Source organism: Ahaetulla prasina, chromosome 3, assembly GCF_028640845.1.
Source record: "Ahaetulla prasina isolate Xishuangbanna chromosome 3, ASM2864084v1, whole genome shotgun sequence".
Taxonomy (NCBI): domain Eukaryota; kingdom Metazoa; phylum Chordata; class Lepidosauria; order Squamata; family Colubridae; genus Ahaetulla; species Ahaetulla prasina.
In genome coordinates, this window is record NC_080541.1 from 11,736,857 (window position 1) to 11,761,851 (window position 24,995).

Genomic DNA, 24,995 nt, shown 5'->3' on the forward strand with positions numbered 1-24,995 from the left:
GATCCCTTATATAGGCCATGGGGTGTGGTTCCATGACTCAGCACTTATCCAGGCCTGCCCCTCCCTTCCTTCTGTTGCCTCCGCCTATCAAGTCTTCTGACGCGAGGGTCACTCCAATCGGCAGCTGTTGGCAATTGACCTCCCTCAGGCTCACATGCTGTGGAGGAGGGGGAGGGGTCTAGTTGCTCCATTTGCCTGGGCATGGAGCCAGAGCTGGGGGCTGGAGATATTTCCTCCTCTTCAGCCAGGGCTGGGGCCGGGAGGCATACTAGAACATTCCTCCGTGTTCGGAAGCAGATAAGAAGGCCCCGGCTATGGTGAGATCGGACGAGACACAACAATAGGATTCCTATTCCTACAAGGCAACAAATTCTTTAAAAAATCTCGAAGTCTTTCTTTTATTAAAAGGCATACACACAGACACACACATACACACGATTCAGCCATCTTCAGCCGTTTGGTTACATTTAAACTAGAAGAGAAAATGTAATTAAGGGCATTCTGAGGTATGGCTGGAAACATCTGTCAGAAGTGTCAAAAGCCGTGCTACTGCATACATAACCATCAGGATTAAATACCTGTCTACATGCTTAATTCAAGTCACCGTTTTAATTTATTTTCTAGCCGAGGGATGTGCAGGATCGACCATCCTATGCTGATGACAATGTTCTGAAGGATTTCTTATACAGGTAGCCTTTGATTCATAATTGTAATGCAGACCCAGATTTCTGTCAATTAAGTTATGAAGGTCGTAAATTAAAGCCCCCACGTAACCAGATCCAATGTTATGACTTTTTATTTTTGCAATGGTCATTAAGCGAATCCGTGTATTCCCATGGACCTTTTTTGGGCCAGAAACCAGCTGCAAAGAGCGGAATCCAGCAAAAAAGCGTAATAAATTACAGCAACATGACCATGGAATGCTTCGACCACCTGTAAAGTTGAGCTACTAGCCAAGCTCCCCCAAAATAGTCCTATGACCAACAGTGGGGTATGCAACTATTGGAACTTCAGAACCGGATTGTAAGTAACTTCTGGAGGCGTCCTTCATAACATCAAATGGTTGCTAAGCAACCGGTCAGAAATCAAGAACCACCTGTTGTTTTTCTGGATTTAATCCGCCAAACCAGAAGCAACCCACATTCTGAAATGGCACGGATGCTTTCTGTTTTCCAAAAATCCTGGAAATTCAGATTTCCCCAAATGGTCAGATCAGCTTTCTGCAACATTCAATTCTCAGAAGATTAAGTTTTGCACATACCTATTAATCCTGCTTCAGGTACTGTTATCACCTGTTCAAAAAAATAATAACTAATACCACAACTTTAGTTAGAAGATCTCTCTCTCTCTCTCTCCTTCTCTCTCTCTCCCCTTCTCTCTCTCGCCTCTCTCTCTCTTACTCTCCCCTCCTCTCTCTCTCTCCTTCTCACTCACTCTCTCTCCCCTCCTCTCTCTCTCTCCTTCTCACTCACTCTCTCTCCCCTTCTCTCTTTCTCTCCTTTTCTCTCTCTCTCTCCCTCTCCATTGAAATACCAATACATGTAACATCTTATGGAAGTCAAGGTACATTGAAGAGCCCAACAACTGTACTGATCAGTAAAATAAAACTGTATTTACTTTAGACGTTTCGATTGTTTTTATCATTTTAAAATGTTTCTAGTACAGGGAATCCTTGACATACGGCCACAATTGAGCCCAGAATTTATGCTGCAAAGTGAGAAATTTGCTAAACGAGTTTTGCCCATTTTCCCAACTTTTCTTGCCACGGTTGTTAAGTGAATCACCACAGTTACTAAGTTAGTTACATGGTTGTTAAGGGAATCTGGCTTCCCCATTAACTCTGCTTGTCAGAAGGTCACCAAAGAGGATCCCATAAAACTGGGACATGGCAACCGTCATAGATATGAACCACTTGTCAAAGTATCTGAATGTAAATCATGTGACCATGGAAATGCTGCAACAGTCGTAAGTGTGAAAAATAGTCGCTTTTCCCAGTGCTATTGTAACTTCAAACAGTCACTAAACGAACTGTTATACGTTGAAGACCACCTATATTTTGACTGTACTATATATTTTTCTGAATTGAGAATCCTTGACTGAGATGGACAGCCACAGAAATTGAATAAATAAATGACAAAAATTAAATCGTTTAGTTTGCTCATTACAATTACATTTGACTTACAAAAGGGAATACCAAAAACCGAAACAGAGTCTGAACAGCTCTTGGAATGACACTTAATAATGCCTTGGTAAGGCCACACTTGGAATACTGCATTCAGTTTTGGTCGCCACGATGTAAAAAAGATATTGAGACTCTAGAGAGAGTGCAGAGAAGAGCAACAAAGATGATTAGGGGACTGGAGGCTAAAACATATGAAGAACGGTTGCAGGAACTGGGTATGTCTAGTTTAATGAAAAGAAGGACTAGGGGAGACATGATAGCAGTGTTCCAATATCTCAGGGGTTGCCACAAAGAAGAGGGAGTCAAGCTATTCTCCAAAGCACTTGAAGGCAGGACAAGAAGCAATGGATGGAAACTAGTCAAGGAGAGAAGCAACTTAGAACTAAGGAGAAATTTCCTGACAGTTAGAACAATTAATGTGGAACAACTTGCCTGCAGAAGCTGTGAATGCTCCAAGTTTTGAAAAAGAGATTGGACAACCATTTGTCTGAAGTGGTGTAGGGTTTCCTGCCTAAGCTGGGGGTTGGACTAGAAGACCTCCAACGTCCCTTCCAACTCTGTTATTCTATTGTCTACTGTTCAACTATTTTAATGATTTTTAAGAATGAATTCATTTTATTGATCAAGCATTGGGACTTTGGTGAGAGAAGTTACTCATTCAGGTATATTTGTTATTTTACAAATCATCTATGCCTAAAGTAGTAAAAACTGATCTAAAAAAGGGGGAGGGATTCACAAAACACACAGATTCAAAAAACTATTCAGAATTTCACTCTTCTTATGCTGTTACAGTGCTTTTTCAACAATGTTTCCTGCAACCAGAAAAAGTGTTCATTTGCATTGGTTTGTGATGCAACCTGCAGGAGTTGTAAATGCTCCAACACTGGAAATTTTTAAGAAAATGTTGGATAGCCATTTGTCTGAAATGGTGTTGGGTTTCCTGCCTGGGCAGGGGGTTGGACTAGAAGACCTCCAAGGTCCCTTCCAACTCTGATATTATTATTATTGTAACATGAACATTTTATAACTATATAGTTAAATCAAATAATAATTGATAATTAGTACTAATTAATGAATATACCTAGGTAATAATTTATAAATAAATAAAACAATCTATCTTTCCTAACGTTGTGGAAAGATTGCATGATTCTTTCGAGGTACACTGTCAAATCTGAAAATCTGTACAGTTGCAGCGTGCTGTATCAAACACGACAAACCTGAACCAACAGCAAATCTGTTTGTGTATGCATTGAACTCACCTTAGGAAATTGCTTTACTGGAATTAATACTTTTTGTCCCAGTTTCATATTTTTGTTAATCACTACATCGATGTACTTTTCTTCTTCTTTGCCTTCTCCTTTCTGGAACTTATCGATTTCTGTAATAGGAAATGCAAAACTTGTTTTAGAATGAGCTTTCCTAAACCGCAGCAAATATATCTTCATTTAAAACAGCCTTCATTAGGGCAATTTATCTCCCACCCAAAGCTCCCACTTCCAAAACCATCAGATCCAGCCCAAGAAACATACCGTGTTTCCCCGAAAATAAGACCCTGTCTTATAGATTTTTGAACTGCGAAATAAGCGCTTGGCCTTATTTTCGGGGAGGTCTTATTATTTTGGGGTACGTAGAGCAAGACGGGACTCCTCTTGCCGTCTTACCTGATTTCCAGCTCTGTCTCCTTAACTCTAACCAGAGGAAATGGCAGGGACCAGCTGCACTTGCGTTTAAATATTTTCGGGGAGGACTTATTTTCAGGGAGGGCTTATTTTCGGTGGGGGCGGTATTTTAACGCATGCACTCAAAACCATGATTGGGCTTATTATCAGGGGATGTCTTATTTTCAGGGAAACACGGTATTGGCAACTCGAGAGCTTGGCTTGAGGCTCCTGATTTAATTAGGGCATCGGTCGGAACTCTGAGACATATTGGGTAGTGAGTCCTGCATTCTAAAGTTTATGCTGTATGACAGGGGGCCAGAGCCCCCAGGGCTGTGGCCGGGAACTGGGCCACGACCCTTTTGAAACCGAGCCGCACAAGTGCCAGGCGAGCGTGCGCATCTCCATTTGCACAAGGGGCGGACACAGCAAATGTAAGCTTCCGTCGCTCAAACAAGTAGAGCTGTACACCTGCCACTCACACAGATCGATTCCCCACCCCCGGTCTGCAAAGCTGGAAAAGTTAGGGAAAGTTTTTGCTTTGCCCAGTTCTATTTTTCCCTCCTCTTCTACTCTAGGAAATGGAGCATTTTTTAAATAGAGCATAATTAAAACTTGCCTAAAGATATACCCAGTGGGGGGAATCAAATAATTTAACAACCGGTTCGCCCACAGTCAGGTTGGCTGTCCGGGGAGGCGTGGCTCACCCCCGTCCTCAAGCTCCAACATACATGTGGGATGAGCCTCCTGTGACGGCTAACCTGGCCCTGGGTGAACCGGTTGTTACAATACTCCCTCCCACCCACGACTATCAAAGTGGATCCTCTGCACTGCACTCGAGAAACAGGCAACAGAGCGGCTGGCGTGAGGGAAGGAGGAGGAGCAGAGAGAAGAAAGAGGGAAAACGGTCTTTCTCCTTCCCTCATGCCGGCTGCTTCGTTGCTCGTTTCTCCATTGCAGCATAGCACACGATCCACTTTGATTGGGGGGGGGGATTTAACAACCAGTTCACTCGAGCCTTATTCCAGGGGTGTCAAACTCAGTTACATTGAGGCCCACATCAGGATTGTGTTTGACCTCAGGGGGCCAAGTGGGCATGGCCAGGGTGGGTGTGGCCAGCTCAACCTCACTCATGTCAGGGGCGCTTGTGGTGGCCCGAGCCTTCACGGCCCTCCTGAGCTCCGTTTTTGATGGCAAAGGCACCGTGGGCTGGTCTTTCGCTGTTTCCAGGACGGCCCCACAGGCCAAATCTAAGTACCTCACGGGCCAGATCCAGCCCGCAGGCCTTGAGTTTGACACCCCTGCCTTATTGCACTTATTCCCTATTCTTTATTGAAACTCAAAAGTCTTGTAGGATCCAATCGGGGTCGGATACCAGGACCAGAAGTTTTGTCTTCTGAGCTTTCAGACTTGTGCTGATGCCCATCTTCAAGAAACTTCTCTCTCAAGATGGGCTCCAGCACAAGTCCAAAAGCTCGGAAGACAAAATCTCTGGTCCCAGGTAACTGACCAAGATTGGATCCTGCAATATTATCCCAGGACATATATATGCACCTTCATTCTCAAACGTCTATAGCTAAGCTCTTCCTTTAATGCTACAGACTGCCATATATATTCAGCTTGGAATGATCATACAAGTTTTAAAGTGTTACGTGCTTTTATGCAAATATTTTTTTGCAAACATTCTATAAAACAGCCGGGCAGAAAAACCTTTGGAGTGGTTTAAAAATACGCAGCTAAAAAAATAATCACAGGATAAAATTTTATCAGCTACTTGTTTCAAGCTTTGAATTTGTTGGCATAACAGCCTTGTTCTCCTAAAATTAAGTCGCACACCTCTAATATATTTAATAAAGAGCCATACTTTAAAAATAGAACAGGCGTGTATACAAATAAAAATAAAGTGACAAGCCAGAAATGCAAACTCCAGCTGTTCCGACTCATTATCAAGTTAATTTTTGTGGAACTAAAAAAGAAACATGGAGAAACAAAGAGACCAGAAATCTCTTTGCCAACAATCAACACCTAGATAAGCAAGTATTAACACCAGGATTAACACCAGACAAGGAATCAAACAGTAAACAACGCCCTAATCCATGAACTAACGAGCAGGAAACAATATCCTAATCAAGCTACAGACAAGCTAAAGTTATTCCTTGAGTAGGAATTTATTGAGTATTCCTTGAGTAGTGGGAGTAAAATCTCCATTGCTTAGCAAGCAATAGCAATAGCACTTAGACTTATATACCGCTTCATAGTGCTTTACAGACCTCTCTAAATTGTTCCCAACAGTCTGGGTCCTCATTTTACCGACCTCGAAAAGATGGAAGGCTGAGCCAACCTTGAGCCTGGTAAGATTCGATCTGCCAAACTGCTGGCAGCCGGTGATCAGATGTAGCCTGTAGTATCAGTGCCACTGCGGCTCGCATAATATCAATAGCTGATATTATGCAAGTCACACCACATTTTACTTTTGTTTTGCCATGGTCGTTAAGTGAAACACTATAGGTTTTAAGTGATATTATGTGGACGTTAAGCAAGTCCTGCTTTGCCCATTGCTTGCTTACCAGAGGTTTGTGAGAAAAGTCACAAATGGTGATCGCATGGACCCAAAAAATGCTGCAATCATCATAAAGGCGTGCTTGTTGAATTTTGATCATGTGACCAGGTGGAATGCTGCAATGATTGTAAGTCCGAGGACCAATCACACATCACATATTTCAGTACCAATGTATCTTTGAGGTATCTGTCACTAACACTAACAAACACTAACACTAACAAATGGTTTTAAGTCGAGGACTACTTATAGGCCAGAAAAGGAACAATGGATGGAAAGTGGTCAAGGAGAGATTCAGCCAAGAAATAAGGAGAAATTTTCTGACAGTGAGAACAATCTACCAATGGAACAGCTCACTTTCAGAAGTTGTGCGAGCTTCATCGCTGGAAGCTTTGAAGAAGAGAGTGGACTGCGATTTGTCAGAAATGGTGTAGGGTCTCCTGCTTGGGTGGGGGGTTGGACCGGATGACTTACCAGATCCTGTCCAACTCTGTTATTCTGTTTTGTTCTAAATACAATCCCCCCCCCCCGGACTTTCCTTCATGGGAGCCCGTAGGAAGGTCACAAACAAGGATCACATGACCCCAAGATGCTTCAACCATTGTTAATTGCAGGCTAATTGGCAAGTGCCTGAATGTTTTGTTGTTTTTTAAATTTATTTTTTAATAACAAACAAACATAAAAAACTCATCAAACCAGTTACAATGTGCTGGTGGGGTGTTTACATCTCTTCTTGTGCAATCTCAAAATAGACATCTCTTTCGTACATATATCTTATATTATCTAGGTCTCTTATTTAATCTAGGTCTTTTCTAACATATCTTTCCTTCTAACCAGTAATAAAATAAATCCCATATTTTGTAATATTGCTTATCTTCTTGTTCTCTAATTTCAAATGTGAATTTACTCATCTCTGCACATTCCATCATCTTCCTAATAATTTCGTCTTGCAAAGGTTATTTCTCGTCTTTCCAATTTTTAGCAAACACAATGCTGGCTGCTGTAATGATATTCACAACCACGTATTTTATATCTCTAGTATATATTTCAGGTATAATTCCCAACAAAAAAACTTCTGGCTTAAAGTCAACATGTTTTTTGATCATTTTCTCCAACCACCTGTGTATTTTAGTCCATTCGTGCCTGAATGTTTGATCATGCGCTCATGGGGATGCTGTAATGGCCATAAGCTTAATTGTGGCATATATTTTTTTTATGCTAGCACAATTAAAAGACATGGAGTTTGGGGAGAGATTTATTAATATGATTAAGGTGATATATTACAAGCAAAGGTGATGGCAAATGGAGATATGACTGAGAAGGTCAGCTATTAAGAAAGACACAAGACAAGGATGTCCCTTGTCTTCCCTATTATTTGTATTGATACTGGAAGTATTAAATAGAAATCTTAGACAAGATACAGAGATAAAAGGTCTGGAAATAAAAAAGGAAAAGTATAAACTACAGGCATTTGCAGATGAACTTAGTTTTTCTTTTGAAAGATCCACAAGAAACGGGGCCTAAATTAATAAAAAAAAATAGGAGAATATAGAGAAGTGGCAGGACTGAAAATAAATAGAGAGAAAACTAAGATTTTAGTGAAAAATCTTACAGATAAATAGAATAAGACTACTAGGTAACTTTTATCAGTGCCATTATCATTTTGAATGGTCACTAATTGAATGGGCTACCTGTGAGCTTTTCCAAGGTTTATTTATTTTATTTATTTATTTATTTGCATTTATACCCCGCCCTTCTCCGAAGACTCAGGGCGGCTTACACTATGTCAAGCAATAGTCTTCATCCATTTGTATATTATATACAAAGTCAACTTTATTGCCCCCAACAATCTGGGTCCTCATTTTACCTACCTTATAAAGGATGGAAGGCTGAGTCAGCCTTGGGCCTGGTGGGACTTGAACCTGCAATAATTGCAGGCAGCTGTTGTTAATAACAGGCTGTTTAGCAGCCTGCGCCACTCAAGGACCCATGTTTCATCCCACGAAAACATTTGAACCGTTTTAAGTTGGCTCGTGAATCCCAAACTACACCAAGTTGCTCTAAACGGCCATAAAGAGCACCTACCGTTTTTGTTGACACAGTAGTCAACAGTTAAATCCTAAAAAAGAAGAGAATTGCAACCTGAAAGTTACGAACTACAGGTAGTCCTCGACTTAACAACAGTTCACTTAGTGACAGTTCGAAGTTACAACTGCACTGAAAAAAATGACTTCATGACCATTTTTCGCTGGTGACCGCTGCAGCATCTCCATGGTCACATGATTAAAATTTGGATGCTTGGCAACTGATTCACCTTTATGACCATTGCAGCATCCGGGTGTGTGTGTGTGTGTGTGTGTGTGTGTGTGTGTGTGTGTGTGTGTGTGTGTCATGCGAGCCCCTTCTGTGACCTTTTGACAAGCCGAGTCAATGGGAAAACCTGTTTCACTTAACAACTGAATTACTAATTTAACAACTGCAGCGATTTGCTTAACAAATGTGGCAAGAAGAGTTGTAAAATGAGGCAAGACTCATTTAACACATTTCTCTCTTAACAACCTAAATTTAGGGCTCAATTTAGGGCTCAATTTAGGGGCCGGGATAGCTCAGGCAATAGAGAAGCCTGTTATTAGAACACAAAGCCTGCAATTACTGCAGGTTCGAGCCCGGCCCAAGGTTGACTCAGCCTTCCACCCTTTATAAGGTAGGTAAAATGAGGACCCAGATTGTTGGGGGGGCAATGTTGACTTTGTAAAAAATATACAAATAGAATGAGACTATTGCCTTATACATTGTAAGCCGCCCTGAGTCTTCGGAGAAGGGTGGGGTATAAATGTAAACAAAACAAAAAAATTGTGGTCGTACGTCGAGGAAAGGACTACCTGTACTCAAGTTAAAATTGCAAAGTATAGTTGAAACGTATAGCTCATCAACGCCTCCTTTTCACTACCTGGAGAATCCAGACACACAGGTTGGCTCTTTACTATCACAAAATCAACGTAAGAACGCATTGTACCTTTCACATTCATTCCTGCTTTAAGAAAAACCGGATGATACCAATGCAACACCCCAAGTCCCCGTTGGGCTATTTTCATGTGCAGCACACCGATTGAGTTGTAGATAGAAGAGGGCTAGACCAGCGAGCGGGATCTAATCAGATTTCCAAAGTCGAATGAGTAGGATTTGCCTTCTTTAATCGCTAGATTACATCCTGCACTACTAGTAAGCTTTGTGTTCCGATGTAGTCTCCTAGCTCAGAAATAATAGAGGAGTGTGTGATTAAGGTCTTTTTATAATGCTAAAGGATTAAAATCCCATGTTCCCAGATCATGGACACGATACTTCAAAATTCAGGTCAAATAAAGGAATTACCGAATTTTACGCAGAGCACAATAGGCTAAGCCAGGATTGTTTCTTTAATAAACCCCTATTGCGGACCGCAGTATCGCCGAGCGCATTTGGATAATGGATCAAAAAAGATGACTTCTTTTGATAACCTCAAAGAATTAATCTTCTTGTGAGAGGCCCATCAACGTGAGCCTTGCTATCTTTATTAATGCTCGATGCGAGAGAGCTTTGCCCGCATTAAAGTGATGCCTTTCAAGAGATTGTTTCCATCAATAACTAAGATAAAACACGCGGAACCACTGATTTTAGTAAACATTTAAGTAGAGTAACCGCAAGCCCTTTAGTGGTTAGCTTTATCACATGGACTTGGCAAAGAACGGAAGACCAGAGCCATAATATTCAAACTATGCACAGTCCTTTCTATAGCTTCTATAGGCCCTTTCTGTTAATATAGTAAATGCAAACCCAGTGTTTCCCTTAATCTGGAAAGCATTTTACTCTAATGAAAGTTTTGCTTAAGACATTAATTTCCACATCCCAAATGATTCGTAAAGCTACTTTCCCCCCCCCTCTTGTTGCAAGGATTTGTTGTGGATAAGATAAACATCTGCTTAAAGTTCATACAAAGAGCTTTCATAGTGCATTAACCTGCCCCCAACCCTTTTCTATCTAACAAATATCTCTTGAGTCTTTAATCCAATTCAAACGCAATTACGTGTACATGGGGGGGGGAAAGATCGGTTTATATGGGGAAATCGTCTTGGGATTCTAGGTACTTTATACAAATAAATATTGAAGGAACTGAAAATATAAATGCTAAATCTGGACCATACAATCTATAATGAAGAAAAAAAAATAAGTTTGGAAGTATCTGAATTCAGCTCCAAGAAGCTACAACGATGAAACTCTTATTATGAGATATTGTTTATTGAGGACAGTTATGAAAAATCTCAATGAGTTACTCAATGAGTAACCAGAAGCTTTGAACCACTTAAGGTGAGCGAGGCTGACTCTCCGTTGTGCATAGAAACATGTTCATATAGTTTTCTCTACAGCAATACAGATTCTTCTTCTGAGATTCTTTTAATCTTTTCAGTTAACTTCTCCCACCCTATCAGATCCAATCAGGTCTTCCACCTTCATCTTATGAAGATGCTCTTCATGCTCTTTCGGTTTGTCCCAAAGGTGCTTTTTCAGGAGGCAACTGGCCTTTTTTCTTCTTCTTCTTCTTTTGAAGACATTTCGCTTCTCTTCCAAGAAGCTTCTTCATCTCTGATAGTGGGGAATGGAAGGATTTATATTTCTTGCAGACAGCTGGTCATTTGCATCCTTTTAGAGGGTCGTTGAAGCACTTGGAGGTTTATCTGTGTCCTCGGGGTCACCTGAGTGGTGTTCCTGGTTCCTGTAGTCTGCAATTTTTTTCCTCTGGAAATCCATTCCTAGTCCCACATCATTCACCCCAAATTTTATAGCTTAAAGTCTGTAGAGATTCTCAGTCATCCAGGTCATGGTTGTCCCAAAGGGGCTTTTTCATGAGGCAACTGGACTTTCTTGTTGTTGTTTTCTTTTGAAGACCTTCCACACATCCAAGAAGCTTCTTCAGTTCTGACAAGATAATAGGGAACAGAAGGATATTCCTTGCAGACAGATGGTCATTTGCATCCTTTCAAAGAGTCGTTGAAGCACTTGGAGGTTTATCTCTGTCCTCTTTCAGTTTGGTTTCCCTGCTGCCTGATCCATATCCTTTCCACAAAGTCTTCTCCAGCCGGTCAACCTTTCTATTGAGTAAGTCTCAACCTTAGCTACATTGAGTGCAAGTTGAAGAAGCTGGAAATTCACACACCAGAAAGATGATTTATGCCACTAATTAATCTTAATTACAATATATAAGCTCCCTTATTTCTCTGGGAAGCTTAAGAAATTGGTCCTATCAAGTTATTTGTAAATAGAATAACAAAGTTGGAGGGGGCCTTGGAGGTCTACTAGTCTAATCCTTGGTTCATGCAGAAGACCTATACCATTCCAGACAAATAGCTGTCCAGTCTCTTCTTTAAAAGCATCCAGGGATGGAGCACCGACAACTTCCGAAGGCAAGTCGTTCCACTGGTTCATTTTTCTGTTAGGAAATTTCTCCTTTAGGTTGTCTCTCTCCTTGATAAGTTTCTTTTTTTTTTAATTAAAAAATTTTGCAAAAAAATTCCCCCCCATATCCCCCCTCCCCCTCCCCCCCCAGAACCGAATGCAGGGTATAAAATTAACAATCATAAATTAAAATACAACATAAATCATAATCCATAGTCACTCCTTTCTCTAAAAACCTTAACTCCCCTTCCAGAAACAAGAAAGTACATTCTTCTTCCAGTCCATTATATATCAGTCCATTCCACTCCTAAAATCTTCAGAATCTTCCGATTAAATTGGTATTTCCAGTTCTTCGATAAAGTACATAATTTTTAGTATCCAATCTTCATCGATCACCGCCAAAACAACGTTCCGTCTTCCAAAATTCATCAGGAATTCTTCTGTAATATCTTTCTTCCTTAAACAGTCTCAATCTTGATTAGTTTCCATCCATTGTTTCTTGTCTTCTGGTACTTTGGAGAACAGCCTCTTCTTTGTGGTAGCCCCTCAAAGATTGGAACACTGCTATATCATGTCACTCCAGGTTTTTTTTTCACTAGACTAGACAAACCCATTACCTACAACCATTCTTCACATGTTTTAGTCTCCTATTTGTTGCTTTCTCCTTCCAGTCTCAACATCTTTGTTATAATATGGTGGCCAAAACTGGATGCAGTATTCTAAGTGTTCTTACTACACTTAAACATTATTAACTACACGTACTGCATTTAACTTACTACACTTAAAGATTACTCCCAGAAAGATTATGGTACCATTCTAGACATCTACAAACCATATTTGCTGTTCTCACCTTTATTATCCTTTACTTTTATCTGGCTTCCATTCTGTAGAAATCATCTCAGCGCTCGTTAAATGTTCTGACCGAGGAAGCTTCTAATTTAGATGGGAATATTAGGGAATGTCTCGATTCTCTGTTCCTTTCCAGTCATTGGCCAATGACATTAAAATGACTCTGGGAAGAAATTGATCTCTATTTCAACAGAAAACAACATTCAGCAGAACCTCTGGTCACGACCATAATTCATTCCATAACTTTGATCGCAACCCGATTTGGTCGTGACCTGAAATTTGGCCCTTACAAAAAAAATGGCGCGGAAGGGGAAATCAGCCGTGTTTGATCGCCACCCGAGTATGTGTTTGTGACCAGATTCAAAAATTTTGTGAATTTTATGGTTGGAACCAGATTTGGTCAGAACCAGATTTGGTCGTTGTCAGAAGCTTTGGTGACCAGAGGTTCTACTGCACAACCTTTACTCCAATTCTGACCCCGGTATCTGGTGATTTTATCAATGGACAGGGAAGAGAATAAAATAAGAGAAATTAAATTGCAATTTCTTGATTATCTGGTAAGCAAAGAGATGAAAAAGAACATGAATATTGTTCCAGATACTTGGAGAGTATTATTTTACCTATATACATCTGATGTATGAGAAAATACCTTGACAAATGTCCAAAATAAGAATATGATATCTGGAACAGAAGATATAGCTTTAATTTTACTGGTCATGAGTATTTCTCAAGTATGAGATGTGAACTTCTGTCATCAGGTTAAGAAGAGTATAAAAGGGGCCTTGTGCTGAATCCTTTTTATCTTCCAGAAATGAATGCATAATTAATTTTTTCCATAATTCATAATTCCTCCGTAATCGTATGATATTTAGTTTGACCAAGCAGTAAATGCTTTAAAAATGTAAACTAGAAAATAGTTGATAATGTGAATGCTCTCCCTTATTAATCAACCAGGTAAACATTGGATAATAATTTTGCATATTTAATCTGCAGCAGAATTGTAGCTAAATACTTAGGAAGGAGGGAGCGGGAAAGACAAAAGGACAAGACCACTGGCACACAGGTAATCCTCAATTTTATGTCCCAGATTCAAAGTTCCCATAGATGCCCCCCTCCCACGCAGTCACATGATTGCATTTCAGGTGCTATGCATTTATGGCCTTCTGCAGCGTCCTGCGGTCACAAGACCACAATTTACAATGTTTTGCTGGAAACCAGCATTTACTGCTGGTTTCCTGCAAAAGACACCCCTCATTCAGGGCAATGGGTTTGCTTCAATGACTGCCACAAAAAATTCACACGGTGACCTGCTTTATGACCAGCGCAACTTACAATTGTCACTCCGGGCTCTATGGTTGTAGAGGACTATCGCTTTCAAGCACTTGACCTTGGAATTAGGGGCAAAAATATCTCTTCTCTTGTAGGCTCATGTTATTACAAGTCAGAAAATATTGTGTGTGGGAGGGGATAGGATATTGGTTATCCTAAATATTTCATTGGAACCCCTTTATTTTTTCTTCACTTTCAATTTAAAGAAACAAGCAGAGGCCTAGAGGAAAACTAGGAAAATGTCAATTTTCCCAAAGGTCTGGTTCCCCTCCCACCAAATTTCTACATTTCCACTGAGTATTTGTAGCCTTGAATTCCCACCAGTTTTTTTTTTTAAAGGGGTGGTGGTGGATTATAATCAAATAAATTCTGTAATTCCAAACATTTCTCACTCTGACACCTCACCTTATCTCAACCTTACAAGGCACACGCAGACCTCAAAAGCCAAGCTGAGCCAAAGAAACAGGCTTTTTAAAAATCATCTTAATTTTCTACTCTTAGAGGAGACATTGCAATGTGGAGAAAGTGTGATGCGCACCATTCTGGAAGTAAGATTACCTGCCATTTCTTGGCTCTAACAATTCAGAGAAGGTAGACCAGGGGAATCAAACTCAATGCCCGTGGGCCAGATGCAGCCCGCTGGGTGTTTAGATTTGGCTTGCGGAGCTGCCCTGGAAACAACTAAGGACTGGCCCATGGTGCCTCTGCCAGCGAAAACATCCCTGGCAGAGGGATGCAGGAGGCCGTCCCAGCCGAAAACGGATCTTGCGAGCCCGTTTTCGCTGGCAGAGCGCTCGGGTCACCTCAGGTGCCTCCGACACGAGTGATGTCAAGCTGCCCATGCCCACACCCTCCCGAGATCAAACACAATCCTGATGTGGCCCACAATGCAACTGAGTTGTATTGGGGTACCCCTGTGGTAGACTACAGAACATCAAAAATATACAACACAAAGAACAGTGCAGCCAATTTCGCTACCTATCCATGCACCTAATCAACTGCTTCCCCCCCACCCACGTCTTATTTTTGCACAGTGTGCAAAATGTGGTCACAATGAAGAAAAGATCAGGAATGGAATAATTTCAGCCTCCTGCTTGTCACTGTCAGCATCATCATCATTAGGTTATCAATATTCCAGTGTGGATTCACGCAAAAAGCTACACTGCACACTTGGGAAATTTTTTAACAGTAGTTAAGCACCGTTTGTGATCTTGAATAATAACTTGCCAGATGAGACATCTTTGCTGAGCCTAAGATGGGAGTCCTTCCATTCTATGCAGTAATACTTTTCCTTTTTTGGGTCAACGGCTTAATTCAACAATGGTAATCAGCTTCTGATTGAGATGAAATGTGGAAATATGAATAACTAGCTCACACAACAGGAGAAGAAGCTGTGCATGCAGCTCTAAACAGAGAGATAATCAAGAATCACCAGTCCCTTCATCAAGGTTTTGATTTTTTTTGGGGGGGGGGTCTGTGTATGTTAGCAAATGCTATTTTTTTAAAAAAACCTGAGCTTCTACTTACAGGTAACTCTCAATTTGTTCAAAGTTGTGACTGACCTGCCCTAAAGATGACCTGTTCCAAAATTCTAAGGGACAACTCTCCTTGGACATGCAAACACATTTTGGATGCTTAGCAAGTGGTCCATATTTGTGGCCGTTTGTAGCATCCTGTGGTCACATGACTGTGATTTATTTATTAAATTTACATCCCACTATTTTTTATTTTTTTTTTGCATTTATATCCCGCCCTTCTCCGAAGACTCAGGGCGGCTTACACTATGTTAAGCAATAGTCTTCATCCATTTCTATATTATATACAAAGTCAACTTATTGCCCCCAACAATCTGGGTCCTCATTTTACCTACCTTATAAAGGATGGAAGGCTGAGTCAACCTTGGGCCTGGTGGGACTTGAACCTGCAGTAATTGCAAGCAGCTGTGTTAATAACAGACTGTCTTAGTCTGTTGAGCCACCAGAGGCCCTTGAGGCAATTCTGGGCATTTACTTCCGACTTCTGGCAAAAGCACCAGATGGTGAACAATGGGTTCATTTAACACCTGCAGATTCACGTAATGGCCATTGTGATTTATTTAACAACTGTCACAAAAAAAAAAAAAGATTTTAAAATCAGGTTGGTCATGTGATCACCCACTTTATGGCTGTCGTAACTTACAAATGTAATGGGCAGGTTCCATTAACTCAGGAACGAGTTGTACTGTAATAAAATGACTGAAACATTTCTATACCTATATCAAACATAGCATACATTGAGCAAAAAAGGAATAACAGAGTAACAGAACAATAGAGTTGGAAGAGACCATGGAGGTCTTCTAGTCCAGCCCCCTGCTCAAGCAAGACACCCTATACCAGGGGTCTCCAACATTGGCAACTTTATGACTGGCTGAGGAATTCTGGGAGTTGAAGTCCACAAGTCTTAAAGTTGCCAAGGTTGAAGACCCCTGCCCTATAACATTTCAGACAAGTGACTGTCCAGTCTCTTCTTGAAAGTCTTCAGTAATGGAGCCCCCACAAGTTCCAGAGGCAAGCCTTTCCACTGATTAATTCCACTGTCAAGAAATGTCTCTTTAATTCTAGGTTGGATCTCTCTTAGATAAACTTCTATCTGTTACATTCTTGTCATGCCCTCTGACGCATTGGAAAACATAATCATCCAATTAAACTCATCTAGGTATTCTTTTATTGCCTCTGAACAGGTAGTCCTCAACTTACAACAGTTCATTACTATGGCACTGAAAAAAGTGACTTATGATCGTTGTTCACTCTTATGACCATTATGGCAGCCCCATGGTCATGTGATCAAAATGTAGATGCTTGGCACATGGCTCATAACTGTTGCCGTGTTCCAGGGTCATGGGATCACGTTTGTGAACTTCTAACAAGGCCAATGGGGAAGCCAGATTGACTTAACAACTGCGTTGTTAACTGAACAACTGCAGTGAAATGTTGGGCTCAATTACGATTGTAACTTGAGGAGTATCTGTACTGTGGTGCTTCCTCCACAGTCCACACAATTCATTTTCAATTTTATCTTCCTTCCTTTGACTTCTGAGGAAAATCAGAAACTGACTTCAGGCCCTTCGATGCATTAACTGTATCCCATCCAATAACTAGTAAGGGAAGATCATGCCAGACAATTTGAGATCCTCGCTGAAGCTCCAAGAACCTAGCCCATAAATCTGAACCATTAAACAAAGATGCTACACAAAGACTCTTTTCAAGGTTGTTGCATCCTCTTCACTACCAGTTCACTGGTAGGCTGCTAGAAATTATATAACTGTGAACTTGGAAAGGACTACAAAGATGACTTACTCCAAGTAGTATCAAGTGCAGGACAGTCAATTCAACCATCCTCAAAAGCCATCTGCCAGCCTTTTCTTCAAAATTTTCAGAACTTTACATTTAAATAAAATATAGCTCTTGGCTTCAACACAACAGAGTAGGGGGTCAATACGGACAGCGTGTGTCTTTGATACAATTTCTCTTCTTATGATGGAGTCCCATAATGTGTTAACCCTTCCAGCAACTGTCACTCATTATTGGCTCAGGTTAGCTTGTCATGACTTCCAACTTAGGAATCTACCATCCTGTATATGTGCTCTATATCAGGGGTCTCCAACCACGGCAACTTTATGACTTGTGGACTTCAACTCCCAGAATTCCTCTGCCAGCATGCGCTGGCTGAGAAATTCTGGGAATTGAAGTCCACAAATCATAAAGTTGCCAAGGTTGGAGACCCCTGGTCTATATTTTCCCTCCTGTAAGAATTTACAATGATCCCTACTAAAGAACATCTTCTTAGACACATCTTTTAACTTGTTAAAATTAGATTACTTGTCCTGTCATATTATGGATGTTGGTCAGACTTCCCAATTGTGTCATCTATGAATCTATCAAGTAGTCCTCCAATTCCATTACGTAAGACAACAATAAAAAATTTCAGATAATACTTATCCCAGCATCAATCTCTGATAAACCCTACTGGTTAAAGGTAAAGAGGTTCCCCTGGCACATATGTGTTAGTCGTTCCTGACTCCAGGGGACGGTGCTCATCTCCGTTTCAAAGCTGAAGAGCCAGCGCTGTCTGAAGACGTCTCCATGGTCATGTGGCCAGCATGGCTAAACGTCAAAGGCGCACAGAACACTGTTACCTTCCCACCAAAAGTGGTCCCTATTTTTCTACTTGCATTTTTTATGTGCTTTCGAACTGCTAGGTTGGCAGAAGCTTGGACAAGCAACAGGAGCTCACCCCGTTACGCGACACTAGGGATTCACACCACCGAACTGCTGCCCTTTCGATCAACAAGCTCGGCGTCTTAGCCACTGAGCCACCATGTCCCTTTTCCCTACTGGCTACTGCCACCTAATTTAATGTACAAGTTATCCTCAACTTCCAAGAGTTCTGACTGTTTCAAGTTACAACGGCACTGAAAAAAATGACTTATGACCATTTTTCACATTTACAACCGCTGTAGTTTCCCCAGTCATGTGATCAAAATTCAGATGCTTGGTAACAGACTCATATTTATGACAGTTGCAGGGTCCCGGGTTCATGCGATTCCCCTTTTGCAACCTTCTGACAAGCAAAGTCAAAGCCAAATTCACTTAATAACCATGTTGCTAACTTAACAATGCAGTCATTCACTTAACAGCTGCGGCAAGGAATGTTGTAAAATGGAACAAAATTCACTTAACAAGTCTCACTCAGGAACAGAAATTGGCTCCATTGTGGTCGTAAGTCGAGAACTATCTGTAGAATAGTGTTTTTCAACCTTGGCAACTTTAAGATATGGTGTCGTGTCCCCCTCCCCCTCTGACGACCGGGTCTAGGAAGTCCGTATCAAGCGTGGCAACGAAGTCTCTGCAGCTTTGCCAAATTCCTTTCAGATTTCTCAGGGCAGGCAGGAATCCAAGCTGTGACTTCAGCAAACTAAAGGAGACTTTGCTTGACTCAAGGTTGCTTGACTCAAGCAGGTCCTTTATGTAGGCTGTGGGGTGTGGTTCCATGACTCAGCATTTATCCAGGCCTGCCCCTCCCTTCCTTCTGCTGGCGTCGCCTCTCAGATCTCCGGAAGCGAGGATCCTTCCACTTTGAATTGTCTTCTGCTGTTTGAGAAAGGGAGGGGTCAGAAGGAGTAGGCCCGAGTAATTCCAATCGGTGGCTGACTTCCTCTGATGGCTGAGCCAAAGGAACACACGCCGTATGAGCGAGGTTTGTTTGTTCATTCCTGACATCCTGTCCAGGCATGGGGCCAGGGCCGGGGGCTGGAGGCATGGCAGGCCATTCATCTTCATTATCAGGCTCGGAGTCTGATAGCAGGCCCGGGAGGAGACGGGAGGGGCCCGGCTGAGGAGAAGAGGGAGGATGAGGCACAACATATGGCTGTCCTTCACTTCCAATATACCAACTCTTAATTGACAATTATCACAAACTCAGAGTCCCAAATCAGATTACTATGACCCCCCAAACACCTTTGTGCTTTTGATCTTCACAACCCTTTGCCATGTAAATGCTGATCAGGGTAAATGTTCAAGTATTTTTTTGTTTCGAATCTCTGACTTTCATTCTAGCAATTTTTCCCCCAAACCTCAAAGCAAACTTCTGGGAACACCCAACCTTCTATATTCTGCAGAAAAGAAATATTATAGTTCATCATTTTAGGAATATATCCTCCTCTCCCCACAGCCATATCGTAAATTATTACTCAAAGGAAAGTTGATGGAATTCTTTAGTGTAGCTGCTGGGCTTTTCCCATTCATTAATGGGGAATAAAAGGCATGGATGGGTTTGACTTCAATGTGAATTCTCCCACCCTATTCTGGCTACTATGGAAACTAGCCTTCTCTGAGACATATGAAGAACTGTTGCAGTGTAGTCTACTCTAAGTCTAGTCTAGTGACAAGATAGCAGTCTTCCAATATTTGAGGGACTGCTACAAAGAAGTGGGGGGTGTCAATCCATTTATACCAAAGCATCTGAAGACAAGACAAGAAACAATGGGTGGACACTAATCAAGGAGAGAAGTAACCTGTAATTAAGGATAAATTTCCTATCGGTGAGAACAATTAACCAGCGGAACAGCTTGCCTTCAGAAGTTGTAGGTGGTCCATCACTGGGGGTGTGCAGTTTCCAAAAGATGCCTTAATTAATTCATGAGCCTCGAGCCAAGTTTCAAAAGAAATCCAGGCATTTATTAAAAGCAGGTTTAAGAAGAACTTGGAGAGGTATATTCTATGGTATAGAACAGGGGTCACCAACCTGTGGCTCGGAGCTGCATGCAGATCTTTGGGCCGTCTGCTGTGGCTCCCTGTCAGGTGATCCCACCACTGGTTGGCCCCGCCCCTCACCCTCCCCTCCCAGTCACTCCTCACCTGGCCCTGGAAGGTAATGGCGACGGTGGGGGGTGGAGAAGCGGCCAGGGCAGAGACAGAGAGAGGGAGAAAGACATAGAGAAATACAAAGGGGGGAAGAGGGGGGGAGGGGGTAGAGAGATATGTCAAAAGGATTTAGTGGTTCCCGGTGTTTTTTAACAACTGGTTCACTGCCCTAATGACTGGCTGGGTAGGCATGGCTAGGGGGTCATGTAGAAGTGAGTGACATTGAGTTGGCTATGCCCACCCAGGTTTCGTGTTTCCCAGTGTTTTCTTTTCTGTGGGAAATGGGTCCAAATGGCTTTTTGAGTATTTAAGGTTGTGGACCCCTCGTATAGATTACAGAATAGAATAATAGTGTTGGAAGGGACCTTGGAGGTCTTCTAAGTCCAACCTCCTGCTCAAACCCTAGACCACTTCAGACAAATGGTTATCCAACATCATCTTAAAAATCTCCAGTGTTGGAGCATTCACAACTTCTGGAGGCAAGTTGTTCCACTGATTAATTGTTCTAACTGTCGGGAAGTTTCTCCTTAGTTCTAGGTTGCTTCTCTTCTCAAATCGTTTCTACCCATTGCTTCTTGTCCTGCCCTCTAAGGTCTCCTTGTTTGTACAGGGGGGGTTGGACTAGAAGACCTCCGACATCTCTTCCAACTCTGTTATTGCGCAACTTGTGCATCCGTTCCGTTGCAGTTTCCGGAACTGGCAAAAAGAAGAGAAAAAAAAAACAAGAAGCAGCAGCAGCAACAAAATCAAGCAAAAAAAACAACAACAAGAAGGGGATTTTAAGCAACTCCATCCAGTGAAGAGAAGCAGCTTAGATTTCATGGGCCAGTTTGAAATACTCCTTGCCTCCTGCTGTCTTCTCTGTGCCTGCATGCATTTCATTTCCATTGCTAGGCTCTGCTTGGCCTCCCCTCCACCCCTCATGTCCTCTCGTTCACCTCTGAAAGTTTATTTGCCTTTCTCGCACTTAACAGCCTTTGGCCTTTCCAGAAACTATTTTTTTTTCTTTTTTACTGCTTCAGCAACTCAGTACAGATCAGTGCTTGCAAACTTCCTGCTCAGAAGGCTGTTGTGCTGACTTGTAAGGAGGCCGGAAGCAAATCAACTCAACGGGATTTGAGTTTAGGAATGTCAGGTTTAAAATCTACAGGTTTCCCCTATTATCTTTTCTAGCCATCTGTGTATTTTTGCCCATATTTTTTTTGTTTTGCTTTAGCACAAGTCCACTACATATGATAAAATGTGCCCGTCTTTTGATTACATTTCCAACATTTGCTAGACATATTTTTAAATGTTTTAGCTACCCTAGCAGATGGTAAATGCCATCAATAAAACATTTTATTTATTTATTTATTTTATTTATAATTTAATTTCTATACCGCCCTTCTCCCGAAGGATTTAGGGCGGTTTACAGCCATATTAAAACACAAAATACAAATAACAAACTTAAAACAGAATTAAAAACAAATATTTAGTAGGCCGAATCAATTAAAACGGTCATAGATCGACATAAAACCCCTATTAAAATTACAATTAAAAAATTACACTTTGGCTAGTCCCGCACGATGAAATAGTAAGGTCTTCAGTTCACGTTATTAAGTTTTCTTTATAAGAAGTTGCCATTGTTAATCTATAGTTCCTTTCGCATAAATTTTGCCATTTCTCTAATTCTGTTAGTTTTTTTCTCATTGTACCATTGTGTCTTTTATTTGTTCTCCTTCCATTTTTAAATTTATTTATTATTTATTTATTTATTTCGATTTTTATACCGCCCTTCTCCCGAAGGACTCAGGGCGGTGTACAGCCAAGTAAAAATACACTGTATACAAATTAAAAGAAATTTAAAAGGAAACATATTATGATGTGGCCGAAAAATTTAAAACAATTTAAAATCTTAAAATATAAATAACCCCAATAAAATTTTAATCCAGTCCCGCTTGAATAAATAGGTGCGTTTTCAGCTCACGGCGAAAAGTCCGAAGATCAGGCACTTGACGTAAACCAGGGGGAAGTTCATTCCAAAGCGTAGGAGCTCCAACAGAGAAGGCCCTTTCCCTGGGGGCCGCCAACCGACATTGCTTGGCGGATGGCACCCTGAGAAGGCCCTCTCTGTGTGAGCGTACGGGTCGGTGGGAGGCAAAAGGTAACAGCAGGCGGTCCCGTAAGTACCCGGGTCCTAAGCCATGGAGCGCTTTAAAGGTGGTAACCAAAATCTTGAAGCGCACCCGGAAGACCACAGGAAGCCAGTGCAAACTGCGCAGGAGTGGTGTTACATGGGAGCAACGAGTGGCTCCCGTTACTACCCGCGCAGCTGCATTCTGGACTAGCTGCAGCCTCCGGGTGCACTTCAAGGGCAGCCCCATGTAGAGAGCATTGCAATAATCCAAACGGGAAGTGACAAGAGCACAAAACTTTTTAGCACAAAGTTATATACCTTTGCCCATTTTACGACAGTTATTACGTGAATCGCTGCACTTGTTAAGTTAGTCACCTGGTTGTTAAGTGAATATGGCTTCCCCATTTAATTAGCTTGTCAGAAGGTCCGAAACGGGGATTGCATGACCCTTGGACAATTCAAACCGTCATAAATATTTGTCAGTTACCAAGCGTCTGAATTTTGATCATGTGACCCTGGGGATGCTGCAACGGTTGTAAGTGTGAAAAACGGTCACTAGTCACTTTTTTTCAGCACCGTTGTAACTTCGCTCACTAAATGAACTGTTGTAAGTCAAGGACTATCTGTATTCCTTGTTCTGAACAATCCCAATGCTTTCCATTTGATTGTAAGGTAATGTATGAAGAGGAAGTGTGGAAATTGTTGCCTAGGCAAAAGGAGATACAGGTAGTCCTCACTTAACAACCGTCACCGAGCCCAGAATTTTGGTCATAAGTTGTGGATGTTAAGCGGGTCAGGTGACCTGACTCAATTTTACAAAGGGAAGAGCGCAGTGATGCGCTGTGGCAAACTCGAGCTGGCGAACGTTCGGATGACATGCCGGCGGCTCAATGAGTTAAACGGAGTGTGTGGCAACAAGCCGCAGCTTTTTTGCAATTCTGCAATTCAAAAACCCCCGCAACGTAAAAAAAAACCTGTTGTGAGAATCCAAGAATGCTAGTTGACACATCTCTTCAAGGCTGAGACTGAGCCGAAACTGGGCCAGAGAGGAGGACGACAGGTGCATGGCTACAAAGTTGACAGCTCAGTCTCTGGTGGAACAGATGAGTGAACCCATTCTTGGACTCTCCTGGGAGCTCTCAGGAGAATATAAAGGAGGGTGCAGGTAGTCCTCGACTTACAACAGTTCATTTAGTGATTGTTTGAAGTTACAATGGCACTGAAAAATGTGAATTATGACCATTTTTCACAGTTACGACCTTTGTAGCATCACCATGATCACGTGATCAGAATTTGGTTGCTTGGCAACTGATTCATCTTTATGACTGTTGCTGTGTCCCAAGATCATATGATCACTTTTTGTGACCTTCTGACAAGCAGTCAACGGGGAAGCCAGATTTACAACCGTGTTACTTTTAACAAATGCAGTGATTCATTTAACAAATGTAGCAAGAAAGGTTGTAAAACTGTGCAAAACTCACTTAACAAATGTCTCACTTTAGAACAGAAATTTTGGCTCAATGGTGATCGTAAGTCAAAGACTGGTGGCTCAGGGGCCTCTGGTGGCTCAGCAGACTAAGTCTGTCTGCTATTAACACAGATGCTTGCAATTACTGCAAGTTCAAGTCCCACCAGGCCCAAGGTTGACTCAGCCTTCCATCCTTTATAAGGTAGGTAAAATGAGGACCCAGATTGTTGGGGGCAATAAAAGTTAACTTTGTATATAATATACAAATGGATGAAGACAATTGCTTAACACTGTGTAAGCCACCCTGAGTCTTCGGAGAAGGGTGGGATATAAATTCAAATTAAAAAAAAAAAGACTACCTGAAAAAAAGTGATTTATGACAATTTTTCACAACCGTGTTACTAACTTAACAACCACAGTGAATCACTTATCAAACATGGCAAGAAAAATTGCAAAATGGGCCTAAACTGACTTAATAAATGTCTCGCTTGAACAACATAAATTTGGGGGTGGTCGTAACTTGAGGACTACTTGGAAGTAAGAGTTCATCTGTGCTACTGACAACTCTTTTCCCCCTTAAAGTAACAACAACCGCAAGAAAAGTAATCTAGTCCATTGCAAAAGATACACAAAAGTGTTTTCTCCTCATGGCTGCATTTGGAAAGCCGCACTTCCCATTTCTAAAGCTATTTCTGCGTGTCAGCACATCTTGCAAAAAATTGATAAAAATGAAACCAAAGGACTTGAAAAGAAAGAGGCTTAAGGCTTAGCTAGAAAAGTTGCCAAAGAGAGGGAGAGAGAGAGAAAGAAGTATCTTGTTCCCTATAGAGAATGTACAGAAAAAGCTGCTGTCTATCAAAATAAAAAGAACCTCAGAGAGAAATCCCGACGGATGTCTAAATCTTGTTCCGTTGTTCAACTCTATATAATGCTGATTTCATATCCTTTGAATGCAATCCCACAATTACGATCTAAAGACAGATCTGCTGAGGAACAGAGAGCGGA

At 41.5% G+C, this 24,995-nt stretch overlaps 1 protein-coding gene across 1 annotated transcript in view; it reads right to left on the minus strand.

Annotated features, from left to right (window-relative positions):
• KHDRBS3 (KH RNA binding domain containing, signal transduction associated 3) overlaps positions 1 to 24,995 on the minus strand; it is a 146,382-nt gene that overhangs the window by 85,576 nt on the left and 35,811 nt on the right. Inside the window, exon 2 of the mRNA XM_058175601.1 lies at positions 3,442 to 3,560. Within this exon, the coding sequence (XP_058031584.1) occupies positions 3,442 to 3,560 (119 nt within the window). The remainder of the gene's footprint in view (positions 1 to 3,441; positions 3,561 to 24,995) is intronic.